The sequence below is a fragment of the Physella acuta genome, unplaced genomic scaffold (genome assembly GCF_028476545.2).
Source record: "Physella acuta isolate Inbredline_101_S28 unplaced genomic scaffold, ASM2847654v3 ptg000258l, whole genome shotgun sequence".
Taxonomy (NCBI): domain Eukaryota; kingdom Metazoa; phylum Mollusca; class Gastropoda; family Physidae; genus Physella; species Physella acuta.
Window position 1 is genome coordinate 219,845 of NW_026731777.1, and position 15,301 is coordinate 235,145.

A 15,301-nucleotide genomic window follows, 5' to 3' on the forward strand; every position below is an offset into this window, starting at 1 on the left:
CCCCCTCCGCGCCTCCCGAGTATTTTGCTATATAACCTTTGCGCCTTCCCACATCCGCCTCCGCCAAAAATGATAACCAAAAGTGACCTAATATACTACTACTAACATTGCATCCCCATTTTTTGTTATTTATTAGTAATTTAGTTAATCTAATTACTATTTACGTTTGTGCAAATAGATAATTTAATTATAAAACATGTGACGATGATATTAAATGTATCAGCATATAGACAAAGCAATTGTCGACCATTTGAAATCGATACTCATAAAATATCGATAGAGAAATTGATGTGTTTTCCCGCCGTTCTAAAACAGCGCACAGATTTATATAAATAGGAAGCAGTTTAATTAAATTAACATTAACGTAAATAAAACCTAAAATCAATAATATATATTCGCATGTATTATTTCTGAAATAGCTTATACATTTATACTTTAAATTTTTTGAATAAGTTATCCAGAGGGCTATATAAATGTCGATACTTGTTTGTACAAGAAAACGGCGATACCATCTTAAAATCAGGCCTGCCATATTATTGAAAAATGGGCAGAAATTATTCTTTTAATTTACCAGTTAGTTAGAAGTAAATGCATATATTACATGTAAAAAGCATAAAAATACTTACACACGTATATATATATATATATATATATATATATATATATATATATATATATATATATATATATATATATATATATATGTGTGTGTGTGTGTGTTTCTGGTAACGCGACAGTTAAGTATTTTATAAGTATATATATATATATATATATATATATATATATATATATATATATATATATATATATATATATATATATATATATATATATATATATGTATGTGTGTGTATATATATATATACATTTATATATACATCTATCATTCTACTCGAGTTATTATACATGTCGATTTCATATAATACGTTGAGTAAAATACTAAATATCAGGACATTCGAGTTTTACGAATAAGAAATATTTTCCTTATTACTAGAAGTTATTCTAAAAAATTATCAGCGTTTTGTTGAACCTCTAAAAACTGTTAATCATCTATGTGTTAATAGTCATAAATACGTTTTTAATGTATAATTCAGGTTTCTTATTTTGATTTAAATTTTTCAGAATGAGTTGTTCGATTAACACAAAAATTATATAACTTTGTCATTTAAATTATATAAATGCCATGATTATAATTCAGCAGAACTATTGTCCTGATAAGTTCCAATACTTGAATGTACCCTTAATAGGGTGTAAAGTATTGGAGGAACATCAATAGCATTAAATTGTTGGACATAATAATTAGATACATCACAGTGAGCGGAAAATATACAGACTTGACATGACCAAATTAGCCTGCAGGCTGACCAGTGACCAGGGTTGTTAGCATCGGGGGGGGGGGGGGTCGATAATTTGTTAGTACCGTAGGGGGGTCAATAATTTGTTAGTTCCGTGTGGGGGGGGGGGTCGATAAATTGTTAGTTCCCAATGTTAGGCTTATTGTCCCCTGGGAACTTGCATGGCGAGGGGACATAGATTTAAACACAGGCCAGTCAGAGATTTAAACACAGGCCAGTCAGAGATTTAAACACAGGCCAGTCAGAGATTTAAACACAGGCCAGTCAGAGATTTAAACACAGGCCAGTCTGAGATTTAAACACAGGCCAGTCAGAGATATAAACACAGGCCAGTCAGAGATTTAAACACAGGCCAGTCAGAGATTTAAACACAGGCCAGTCAGAGATTTAAACACAGGCCAGTCAGAGATTTAAACACAAGCCAGTCTGAGATTTAAACACAGGCCAGTAGGAGATTAAAACACAGGCCAGTCGGAGATTAAAACACAGGCCAGTCAGAGATTCATTGGTCAGGCCAGTAAAGCTTAGTTTTGCTAAACCGAAGAGTCCTGAATTTTAACACCCGTGTACCTGAGGCTCTATGTAGTCCGTCGCTTGACCTACTTTTGTTTACCGTCGTCATGGTGATGATGGCTGTCGTGATTTCGTTTTTTAATAATGCTTCATTGTCATTTCAGAAAATTATGCGTTTAAGCGTTTTTTTTGCTTATTATTCAAATTCAAATTTATTAAAATTCAAATTTATTAAAAAAAAAACGGTTACAAATGTAGGCACAAAGGCCTTTTTTCACATTGGCCGTTTAAACAAATAAAACAAATCAATAACACATAGCAGTAACATAGCACTAAAAATGTGAAATAAAGAAACAATGTTACATAGTTATCATACATAATGAGAAAAAAAAAAAAAAAAAAAAAAAAAAAAAAAAAAGAGAGAATATAATAGATGAATGAGAAATGTTACAATGAGTCAGTTAGGTCATTAAAAAATTTTAGTTTTAGTTTAGATTTGAATATATTTTCAGATCTAGATAGCTTTATTTTATTAGGAAGATTGTTCCACAAATTAGAACCAGAGTAGGCGAAGCTATGTTTTTGGAAAAAAGTTGAATATGGGAATGGTAAATTAAGACGACGATTTAATTTTATGTTAAAAGAAAATAGATCTGATAAGTAAGAGGGGGCTGTTTCGTGGAATATTTTATATAAGAAAATTGATTTAGTATATTTAGTTATTAATGATTTACAGACTGAATTGTGCAAAAAGTTACTAATTTTTTAATTTTTTAATCTAATCTACATACAATTTAATTATTTCATTACTGTTTAAGGTTTTAAATACAGAAAGCAAAGTAAACACCAAATATGTTATATGTATATATATATATATATATATATATATATATATATATATATATATATATATATATATATATATATATATATATAAGACATAAATATGAGAGTTAGTGTGTTTATTTCTGTTTCGAATCCCACAAAATAATTATTAATGATTTACAGACTGAACTGTGCAAAAAGTTACTAATTTTGTAATTTTTAAATCTAATCTAGATATAATTTCCTTATTTCATTACTGTTTAAGGTTTTAAATACAGAAAGCAAAGTAAACACCGAATATGTTATATGTATATATATAATTAAATATAATAATGAGAGATAGTGTTTATTTCTGTTTCAAATCCCACAAAATAATTATTAATGATTTACAGACTGAATTGTGCAAAAAGTTACTAATTTTGTAATTTTTAATTAAGAAGTGCAGAAAGGAAAGTAAACTCCGAATATGTTATATGTATGTATATATATATATATATATATATATATATATATATATATATATATATATATATATATATATATATATATATATATATATACATATATATAGATAGATAGATAGATATAGATATAGATATAGATTTAGATATAGATAAAGATATAGATATAGATAGATAGATAGATAGATGGATAGATAGATAGATAGATAGATAGATAGATAGATAGATAGATAGATAGATAGATAGATAGATAGATAGATAGATAGATAGATAGATAGATAGATAGATAGATAGATAGATAGATAGATAGATAGATAGATAGATAGATAGATAGATAGATAGATAGATAGATAGATAGATAGATAGATAGATAGATAGATAGATAGATAGATAGATAGATAGATAGATAGATAGATAGATAGATAGATAGATAGATAGATAGATAGATAGATAGATAGATAGATAGATAGATAGATAGATAGATAGATAGATAGATAGATAGATAGATAGATAGATAGATAGATAGATAGATAGATAGATAGATAGATAGATAGATAGATAGATAGATAGATAGATAGATAGATACTCTAGAAATCAGTTTTATATACTGCTGCTTAAATAAACAGTTTAAACACAATTTTATAATAAACAATGTCGATTATAGTTTTATTATTTTAAAAATGTAAGACAAAAAAGGATATGCATCGTTTATACTTACATTGAACGTTGTATGCACTGTGTTGAATTTGCTTAGCTTATTTGAAGACAGGTTATATTTTAAAATAATTGATTTAGATTTTTGTCGGACACAAGTGTCTTTAAAACAGCATCACCAATACTACAGCTTGTATAAATTAGTTGCTTTTTTTTTTAAACTTACCAGTTAAATAAGCCTAAACATTCTAATCCAACGCTTTAAACCAAAATACCTGATAATTGAAAAATAAAACTTTTATAATTGTTTTTCGTGTAGCGGTTTATATTTCTTTTCAATCAATTTTCCAGAATCTAGTCACCGAAAATAATAAACGTATTACAAAATAGAAAACACAATAGCATAATGGTTATTACAGAAATATGAATATTAAAAGATATAAGTTTTACAGAGTAGGTTACTCTAGGACAACTACATTGTTAAATGGCAATGATAAAATACATTAAAACATTTTTATTTATTTTAAATGTAACAATAAAAAATTTAAACTAACTAAAAAGTATAGATGTTTATAATTTTTTTTTTAAAAATGTGCTTTATAGTTGTAGATAAGCCACATCAGTATCAACCAAGAAAGCCTTTTCTGTATCAGCTTTAAATACTGATGGCATTAGGGATGGTTTTAGGCTCCAGATAGCTGTATCCTGGGCGTCTAAGCACATTTCTTTCGGCTATCGTTTTTGAGATGTCATTCAGTCTATTACGGAACCTACGAATAAATAGTTACATTATTTAAAAAAAAGGCTGCTGCAAATTACCGTACTAAATATGTTTAAAAAAATTATTGCATGTTTTCTTTGTGTATCGTTTATGAAATGTCGTGCAACTATTGCGTAAACTGCAGATAGTCGTTGTTTATTTTTTAGATACAGATTTAACTATTAACTAAAAGAAAAAGATTTCAGATGTGGTAAAGCTAACCGATAAAAGTATATTTTGATTATTTTATACCACATAAAAAAGTTAGCTTGTCGTGGAAGACATACATCTATACAACCATTGTAACAGGCTGTCGACTTTTATTTTATGGTATCATAAGGATGTAATTTGTAATGGCTGTACAGCTGTATTCGTTAGTCACGTTTTGATGTCGTTAAACAAGCCTACACTATTTAAATAACAATTACGGATTAAAAAGCAACCTATTTGCAGCTTATTTCTATATAAAAGTAGTCTTCAAATGTGTATTTTTAAAATCTAAATTATCTAGACATTTTTTTCTCTAAAAGATAATGCAGAAAATATGTCGAAACCGTCGTCAGTTAATTTCTCTACTTACTCATTTACTAAAGGCAGCGCCTTCGGATCACAAATATACTGCAATTCAAAGTTGCCCAGGCTGTTGGTTCCTTTGGAGCTCAGGATTTTGGTGATGGTCAGTGTGTCCATGATGTGACCTATGTCTGGAAGAGCTTTAATGACGTCAGCATCAGTGCTTGATTGTTCCTATATCAAAATATATCTTACTTGTTACATGAGCTTTGTATATTTGACATCATGCAATGTATAATATAAATATCTTAACAGGTATATATATATATATATATATATATATATATATATATATATATATATATATATATATATATATATATATATATATATAGGGGTCCATGGGAGGGGGTATAACCCCCCCCCCCTAACCCCCCCTTGCCTACGCCACTGAAAATGATTACAATTAATATATTTCTTTAATTAACTTTCCGTGCAGGCTATAACTTTTACCTACATTTCCGTCTAGATCTATAATACCAACATTTCTCCCCTGTTATCTCTTCAGGTTGCACCACAATTATGGTAACCATGTTATGTTCTTCTATAATTGTTTATGATTCATAAATATTGTCATTTAGTAGTTATATGCTAATGACAGTTTCACCTAAATGTTGTCATCCTGTAGTTCTATGCTAATGACAGTTCCACCATAAATGTTGTCATTCTTTAGTTCTATGCTAATGACAGTTCCACTATAATTTTTTTCTCTCTCCAGAGCCTGAAGTGTGTGCAGTCAGATGTCTAAAAATCAAGTGGGGAGTTCAAAGGTCAGTTTCACTCTATCTGCTATGTTAGTCTAAGAATGTATTTAATCTTAATCTTCTAAAGCTGACACTCATGCTGAATTCTGTTTGCCCAATCATTGACCAGTAGCATTTGTTATGTAGTTAGTAAAGAAACACTGGTTAATGACTAGTCAAGCTATCATATAAACTTCTTTCTTTAAAAAGACAAAATATTTTTAAATATACAGATACAACTGCTGAATGTGATGTGAAGGTCAAGGTTATTTCAATCAAACAGCTGCCACAGATGACCATAAGACTACAGTAAAGGCCAGTAGAGATCTGTCACATCAAGTTACAGGTAAGTTTGTTAATTATCTTTTAACTTAATCAAGTGTACAGCCATGGTTTAGTGCTGATGTAGACAGTGTGTCAAATCTTTGTGTTGTGGTTTATATAACAGGAATCAACTTGGATAGTCTAGATGACCACAACAGTATGGCCAGTGGAGAGGATAGTCTAGATGACCACAACAGTTTGGCCAGTGGAGAGGATAGTCTAGATGACCACAACAGTTTGGCCAGTGGAGAGGATAGTCTAGATGACCACAACAGTTTGGCCAGTGGAGAGGATAGTCTAGATGACCACAACAGTTTGGCCAGTGGAGAGGATAGTCTAGATGACCACAACAGTATGGCCAGTGGAGAGGATAGTCTAGATGACCACAACAGTATGGCCAGTGGAGAGGACAGTCTAGATGACCACAACAGTATGGCCAGTGTAGAGGACATCTCAACATATTTTACAGGTAATGTCTATTGGGAAAGATTTTAAAAAGGTATCTACCTGCATGCTTACTATTTTTTGTGCTGATGAAGTCCTTATGTTGGAACATTCTGTAGTTTGAAATGTTTACTGGGTGAGTATCTTAAGATGGTGATGGTTGAGATGGTTGTGACAGTTGGAGGTTGTAGATAATTTTCATGTTTTATGTTTGTCAAAGTTTAACAGCTAATGAAATGTTTACAGTAATAAAGTTGTTTTGTTTACCTGTACAGGTACACATGAAGTACAAGAATGTCTTGAAGGTCAAGGTGAGGCAGATCTACACACACACCTGGCAAACTGTGAGAAAAATCCTGGCCATAAAAACTTTGTACCTGTAAATCAGTTAAGTTTTGAACATTTTCCTTCTGGTTACCATGACAACGATCTGTATGCTCTCACAAAAGCCCTGGCTGACCTAACTGTCAGGATAGCCGTTAAGTTGACCAGTCGAGACAGACCAGAGTTTGTACCAGGCACTAAAGATCCATATCCTTGCTACAACACCAGGGTACAGAACTCACTGAGGACAGGGACTGGTGGGGTGTGGGGTGTGACCAAGTACACAGAGGGGATGGGTGACTACAGAACTTGTCCATGTCCTGAATGTGACCACACGGACACACCCAGCAAAGTGTGGTGGGAGTTTGGTGTGGTGACAGCCAGACATGTGGTTTTTGATGAGAGTGAGGCGAGACAGTCCAGCTGTAGGTTGTGGTTTGATGATGATAAAAGTCCAGTGGTCAAGATTTATGGGTGGAAGATGTGGGGGTCAGACACTGAGGGAGACTTGTGTGAGTTGTGTTGTGTGACACATGTCGTAGATGTAGCTGATAAACTGGAAAAGATGATGAGGCGGTTTAAAGGTCTACGTGATAAAGTAAGTGAAAAATATAAGAGTCGTAGAGATGTGGACAAGCTGGCCATTATAGTGTCACATCCTCATGGCTGTTCTAAGCAGGTCTCTGTAGGTCACTGGGTGGACAGGCAGGTGGTGTGGGATAGTGACTGGGCCAGGTACACGTACACAACTAGCACCTGTCCAGGTAGCAGTGGGGCTTGGGTCTACAGACTGGGGTGGGGCTGGACTGACCATCCCCACAGTGGAGCTAACTATGGTGGATTAAATTATAGTGGGCTGTGGATGGACAGAGACTTGTAGTTGTCTGCTCTTGTATATGTTGGCTGGTGTCCCTTTCGCTGCTCCCCATCATCCCCCCTTATAGCGTCTCTACAGTGCGGTTTGAACCCAATTAGCAAGTCAGATTAGCGACGAGGCAGGAAGGCATTGTTTGTGTCCCTCCCCTTATCAGATGACCCCATGTCTACCAGAGGGTAGGAATGCAGCGGTGGGGGATCAGGACCGATACGACGGCCAATGCGTTAGGTAGAGATAGAAAGGAGACGGTTTTTTGTGTGGCTTGGAGAGAACTTTTTATACGTAAGTGTGAGACATTTTTAATTATACAATCTGTCAAACGATTGATATCTTAAGTTAATACTGATGTTATTATTGTCAGAAATTTTTGATTATATCATCAGATCTATGTACGAAATTTGTAATGTACCTACGTTTTATTCGGCCGTGTGGCCTGTTAGAATTCCAGAATACACGTTACTGCATATTAAGTTAGACCTAATCTAATTGTATTGTTCCGTTACAGCATAAATTGCGGTCGACCTATTTTTGCTGGGTTTTTTTATTTGGATTGAATAATTATTTTGTTTTATTTTTCTTTGAGTTAAGTTTTACATTATAGTTAATTCTTGTGGAGGTATAAGTTATTTTAGTTGTGGAACAAAGTACCTCCTAGTTATCCGACTTGACTTTATCGTTTCGGATGAGTGAATGAGATCACTTCTCGGTTCTCCCCTTACATATAGAATGTAAACAAACATGGCGTCTGTTGAATGTCTGTCTTTTCTAGAATGTAAACAAACATGGCGTCTGTTGAATGTCTGTCTTTTCTAGAATGTAAACAAACATGGCGTCTGTTGGATGTCTGTCTTTTCTAGAATGTAAACAAACATGGCGTCTGTTGAATGTCTGTCTTTTCTAGAATGTAAACAAACATGGCGTCTGTTGGATGTCTGTCTGTTCTAGAATGTAAACAAACATGGCGCCTGTTGGATGTCAGTAGTATATTAGGTCTCTTTTGGGTCGTATGGGGAGCAGGAGCAGGAGCAAAGGATATATATATTAAAATACTCCCCCAGCCTGGTACAACGAGATGTAGTAAAATACTCCCCCACCTGGGGGAGCAGGATGGGGAGGGTGGAGGAGCCGGAGGTACAATGAGATATAGTAAAATACTCCCCCACATGGGGGTGGGGGACAAGGTGGGGGAGTAGGTCAGTAGATCACCACCGGTGACCTTGTGACGTAATCACCACCGGTGACCCAGTTACGTAATCACCAAAGGTGACCTAGTTACGTAATTTTAATTAGTTTTTAATTAGTTTATTTTTTAATTAGTTTAATTTTACTTAATTTGATTTTTTAATTAGTTTAATTACTTTGTATATATTTTGTTTGTTGTTTTTTAATTAGTTTAATTATTATTAATTTGATTTTTTAATTCGGATTTTAATTAGTTTGAATTTTTTTAATTAGTTTGATTTTAATTAATTTGATTTTAATTTTGTAATTTTAATTTCTTATTTGTTTATTTTTTTCGTTCATTCGTTCATTCGTTCATTCGTTCATTCGTTCATTCGACCATTCGACCATTCGCTCATTCGCTCATTCGCTCATTCGATCATTCGCTCATTCGATCATTCGCTCATTCGTTCATTTGTTCATTCGTTCATTCGTTCATTCGTTCATTCGTTCATTCGTTCATTCGATCAATCGTTCATTCGTTCATTCGTTCATTCGTTCATTCGTTCATTCGTTCATTCGTTCATTCGTTCATTCGTTCATTCGTTCATTCGTTCATTCGTTCATTCGTTCATTCGTTCATTCGTTCATTCGTTCATTCGTTCATTCGTTCATTTGTTCATCTGTTTATTCGTTCATTCGTTAATTCGACCATTCGTTCATTCGTTCATTCGTTCATTCGGTCAATTATTATGTATTCTCATTTAGTAAGTGATGTAATTAAAACAGTTCCTCTTTAAGAATTTCATTACCCATTTCTTCGTCTAAGAACATACTTCCGAAACCTGTTAGTTGTGTTAGTAAACAGATATGACTATTGGCCATGTGGTTATTGATTTATTGATCATGTTGTTATAGACTTCTACCAAATGATCAACCAAGTCTGCTAACGACGTCTGGTAAACACACATATATTAAGTTGTAGCTGACCACTCCTTTAGCAACTTGCTACACCTGTCATCACAAGTTTTAACACATGTTTTATCTCCCTTTCTTTCAAGTTATGTGACGTCAGACCATCTCAATATAATATACAATTATAAAGCACATTTTAACGATATCAATAAAGTATACACTTATAATCCACATTTCTAAACTGTATTTTAAAAAAGTCATTGAAGAAAATGTCCAGATTATTAAGTGGGTAGATGGGAGAATTTCAAGACATAAAACACTAATTTGTGGGGAAATTGATTCAACTAACAAATGATCGTCTCAATGCCAGGGTATCAGACTTTGCTTGTAGAATACCTCAAGGGTACATTTACACGAGAAAAGGCTAAATGACATGATCAAGTTTTGTAAAAGTCGGCTGAAGTTATCTCTAAGAGCTAAAGAGAAAAGCAAGACTTTTGGTGACTTCCATTTGATTACACATCACTGTTCTGTAGTCTTTGGTCTTTATTTGTCACACTGGTTCAAACATCTTTTTCAACACTCATAGAAAATGTAGACAATAACGTATTTTTAGAACCATATCTACTTTACTGGTTACTTCCCTTTGACCGTAATATTGTATGTCGTACTTCTAATGTCTATCTCTAACACTGATTAGATATTTTTTTCTCCACGTGTAGAAAAGGTAGAAAACCACGTATTTTTATAACAATTTCTGTTTTATCGGTTACTTCCCTTTGACCATCCCGTGTCATATAACAGTGTTATGTTCCCCTGTTTTCTCGACTAGTTGATATTTAGGACGTACCTGAGCTCACCCAGCTCTGGTGGGTACCTAGCTCATGTTAAGGAAACATTGCAGCTGAACATAATAATGACTCCACTCCCCCTCATAAACCGAGGACATTGAAGCAGATAAACTCTACTTCATCTGCCCCACCTGACTCGGGCATGAACGTGAACAGATGATAATTGAGCGAATATTTCTTTCGGTACTAGTCGTACAGTGCCTGCTTCAAAACAATGGCATTTTTTAAAAAGGCAGTCTTTTGGGAGTCGCACAAAATAGAAAATAATTTTAATAGTTTTTTTTTTGCTTACCTTTTGTAATTCGATTAATGTTTGTTATGTATAACATGTAAAGTTAATGTAGGTAAAGTTTTTATAACTAAAAGTGTTTTGTTAGAATTAAACTTGAAAGTTCACTATCTGGCAGTAGATAAAATTAAATAAAACAAAGCATCAAAAATAAATGGGCGAATAAAAATCATACTTTACTTAATTATAAAATGCTTATTAAAACCTATAGCGACACTTTTAATGAAATTAAACCAACTTTAGAACAGAAGTTAGACCTACACTGTCTGGCTTTGCTTTACATCGTTGAATAGACTTGTTCCATTACACCGGCTGAGTTGTCTTTTACATGTAGGCCTACTTTCTCGTGGTTACCTGGGTAGGGAAATATATAGGCCATATTTTATGTAATGACAATTTTATATTTAAGTTCTAAAAACAACATAAAAAGATGTGTATTTAAATAGACGAATGCATTTCTAAAGTACATGACTTTATATTATAATTTCATCAACTTTCTAATTATACGCATACATATTATAGTAATTGTTTATAAATTAAGAAAATAAAATAACTATAATTATTTTCATTAATCAAACTTAGGAAAACATGCTGGCCTCCTCTCTAAAGCATAACCAGATCAATATTCTGTTGATCGGACCGTGTGCATCTGGGAAAAATACCTGCGCCCATTTTATCCTTGGAGATAGCCTGTCTGAAGTGGACGGGGTCAGCAGATGCTTCCACACATCATGTGGTCTCTGGTTCCAGAAACTTCCAGAACTACAGCGTCAAAATCGTGGCGTGCTCACTGCCCACCAGCAGAGATACTGACCACACGTGTGCAGACCTTCTGCCTAAGGTTCTCCGGCACTGCACTAAAGGCATCCACGCACAAATCTTTTTCCTTAGGGTTGAAAATGCTCTTATCAAGCTGCAGGGTGACTATGAATTCAAGATTCTACGTCGATTTTTTGAATAAAATTTCCTGCATCAGCATGGGACTGTCATTATTGCCAGTGATGGAACTACAGATGATTTGGAAGCGAACATCATGAATCGGACTTTGACAGGGACAGTTAGACAGATTTTTAGAGCTGTGGGCTACAGATATTTTATATTTAATGCAGAAGAATCAACTCCCCTTGACGATCCGGTTGTCTCAGAGTGCTTGGGACTCGTTTTGTCGAGTTGGCCTCAGCCAGAGAATCCAATATCCATCAGTAAGTCATTTTTTCGTTTGGTTGTGGCTATACTTCGACATTAGTAATTCATCCTTCGTTTCGTTGTGGCTATACTTCGACATTAGTAAGTCATTCTTCGTTTCGTTGTGGCTATAGTTCCCCATCAATAAGTCATTCTTAGGTTGGTAGAGGCTATAGTTCAGCAGCTTGTTAGTAGAATGTAATACATTTGTATTGTCCTCGGCATTAAAAAAAATTGTTTCATTGTATCACTCATCAATTACCAGATTAAAAATGAAACTAATAATACGTTCATTCTTTAAATAATGAAATCAAATTAATCAGATTTTAAATATATTATTATGTTCGTGTTGATATATGCTTTTCTCATGAATTGTGGAAACGAAAGACTTGAATCACACCACGCCTAAACGCGGGCCAGCATACATTGTAACACCTATAAAACTATGCATACTCTACTCACCAGACCCGCGACTGCGAACAAGTGCAGACGTGCAGGGGATCGTTCAGTCTGCTACCAGCGTGGAAGCCTTCTGCTTGCAGCTGCAGTTTGTCTCCAGGTACACAGGCGACTACGACCGTTCGGAAGTGCAGTCATTTGTCGCTGTTGTAGGTACAGTAGAGCATAGGTGTCTCCTAACGACCAGCTATCACAGTCACCAGGAGTTTGAAAGTGTAAATATTGTTTGATGCTCATTTAAAAATATACATGAACGTGTAAATATTGTTTGATGCTCATTTAAAAATATACATGAACGTGTAAATATTGTTTGATGCTCATTTAAAAATATACATGAACGTGTAAATATTGTTTGTTGCTCATTTTAAAATATACATGAACGTGTAAATATTGTTTGATGCTCATTTTAAAATATACATGAACGTGTAAATATTGTTTGATGCTCATTTTAAAATATACATGAACGTGTAAATATTGTTTGATGCTCATTTTAAAATATACATGAACGTGTAAATATTGTTTGATGCTCATTTTAAAATATACATAAACGTGTAAATATTGTTTGATGCTCATTTAAAAATATACATGAACGTGTAAATATTGTTTGATGCTCATTTTAAAATATACATGAACGTGTAAATATTGTTTGATGCTCATTTTAAAATATACATGAACGTGTAAATATTGTTTGATGCTCATTTTAAAATATACATGAACGTGTAAATATTGTTTGATGCTCATTTTAAAATATACATGAACGTGTAAATATTGTTTGATGCTCATTTTAAAATATACATGAACGTGTAAATATTGTTTGATGCTCATTTTAAAATATACATGAACGTGTAAATATTGTTTGATGCTCATTTTAAAATATACATAAACGAGTAAATATTGTTTGATGCTCATTTTAAAATATACATGAATGAGTAGTATACGCTTATAATGTATACAAAAATAAAGACACCAAATTATGTTATAAGCCGTTATTTAACTTGATTCTCGAACTCGCTGCTGTCTTTTTTTCTCGCATGTACTAATTAACAGCGCCCTCCTTCTTTATAATTTTAACAACTTTACTAATGAGTACTCCTTAGTTATGACAAATCTACTATTGAGCAACCCTTAATTACAAAATGTTCTAAGGAGCATCCCCTAATTACAACAGGTACTAATTATCAGACCCTAATTACAACAGGTACTAATGAGCACGCCCTACCTGGGCAGCTGCTCTGAGATCCACCGGGTCCTACGAGTTGCCCGAGTGGAGACGACCTCCATCAGCGTGAGAAAGAACGTCAAGCAGATGGCGCTCATACTGAACAGCGTGAGACACTACGTCAAGCCCATGGCGTTAATTGATTTATGATACAACATTTAATTGATTGGTGAGACATCTGATTGGTGATCAATTTGATATAGCCGCCTGTATGATTGGGTGGTGGAAGGGGGGGGGTATCTCTTCCTACCATCCAGATTGTGCCCCTTTAAAACCTATGAAACCAAAGAAATGTTCTAACTTTATTTACTGGAGGGTTTTGTAAGTGATGTTTGGCTGTCTTAATAAGCGTCAACACTTTTTTTGTCTATAATTTTTTGTTAAAGATAACTGAGAGTTCCCAGCTTATGTCTTTAAACTCGTATTTTGATCAAAACTTTTTTTTAAATGACCATATAGTTTTATTGTAAATAATAACTAAAACTCTTCATCACTACTATCTTCATCATCTTCTTCTTCATCATCATCCAAATCATCTTTGAAAGCAGTTGCCCCAAGACCATCTTCAGGATTCTCTCCCTTCTCAATATGTCGATATAAAGTTCTTCTCTGCCTTTCCTTTAAGTGCTGAACTTCAAATTTTAATTGTTCTTCTTGGGCTTTCTTTTGTTCCTCGCTCTGCCCAGGCTGTATTATACTATCTTGTTTGGTATTACATTTAGCACAAACTTTAACTTGGGTTGCACAAGGCTGACACACTGTGTAATAAGCTCTCTTCACAGTTTTGTTGTGACATCTGACACATGTAGCAGGCTGGAATAATTTTTTGTACTTTATTTTCCATTGAATTATATCCTTACAGCGAAGACAAATGCCTTAAAAATTCAAGTTGTTAATGAGTTTTGTTTTGCCAGATGTATCATGCATATCATTTTTGAAGACTATGTTATTCCGATATTTCTGTTTTCGTGTGCGAGAAACATTGCCACTTTGTGAGCTCATTTTTTTCGTTCGATTGTCCTGCTGTTTCCTTTAGTTTAGAATTGTGACAACACCATGCTGATAGATTACTGTGAAAACCTTTGTTTTAGTCAAAATTTAAATTGTAAACAACAACAACTATTGTACGTTAATAAGGTGAATGATTAGCTTCACATTTTAAATAAACCGGGAGTGATCTCCCCTAAACTTTCTTGAATATTCTTATATAAAATAACAGGGGATGGGAACTCGGGCTATAAGGCGTGTAAGTTTCTTTGCTTCTCTTACTTAAAATTTGAAATCTCGTTAGCCAGGGTCAGGTGAATTCTCAAAGTATCATTATCAGTTTTTACGATTTTAAATAACTTAACAATAGCGTAAGTAACTT

At 33.6% G+C, this 15,301-nt stretch overlaps 1 protein-coding gene and 1 pseudogene across 1 annotated transcript; one reads left to right on the forward strand and one right to left on the reverse strand.

Annotated features, from left to right (window-relative positions):
• Positions 1-6,126: 6,126 nt before the first annotated feature.
• LOC131938839 (uncharacterized) lies at positions 6,127-7,733 on the forward strand (the record flags this gene model as incomplete). The annotated part of the gene is made up of 4 exons (XM_059297062.1): positions 6,127-6,230; positions 6,622-6,677; positions 6,928-7,401; positions 7,519-7,733. Coding segments are annotated over exons 2-4 (726 nt in total), but the record flags the coding sequence as incomplete, so codon positions are not given.
• Positions 7,734-14,409: 6,676 nt separating this feature from the next.
• On the reverse strand, positions 14,410-15,000 carry LOC131938840 (uncharacterized protein C9orf85 homolog; annotated as a pseudogene).
• Positions 15,001-15,301: the final 301 nt, after the last annotated feature.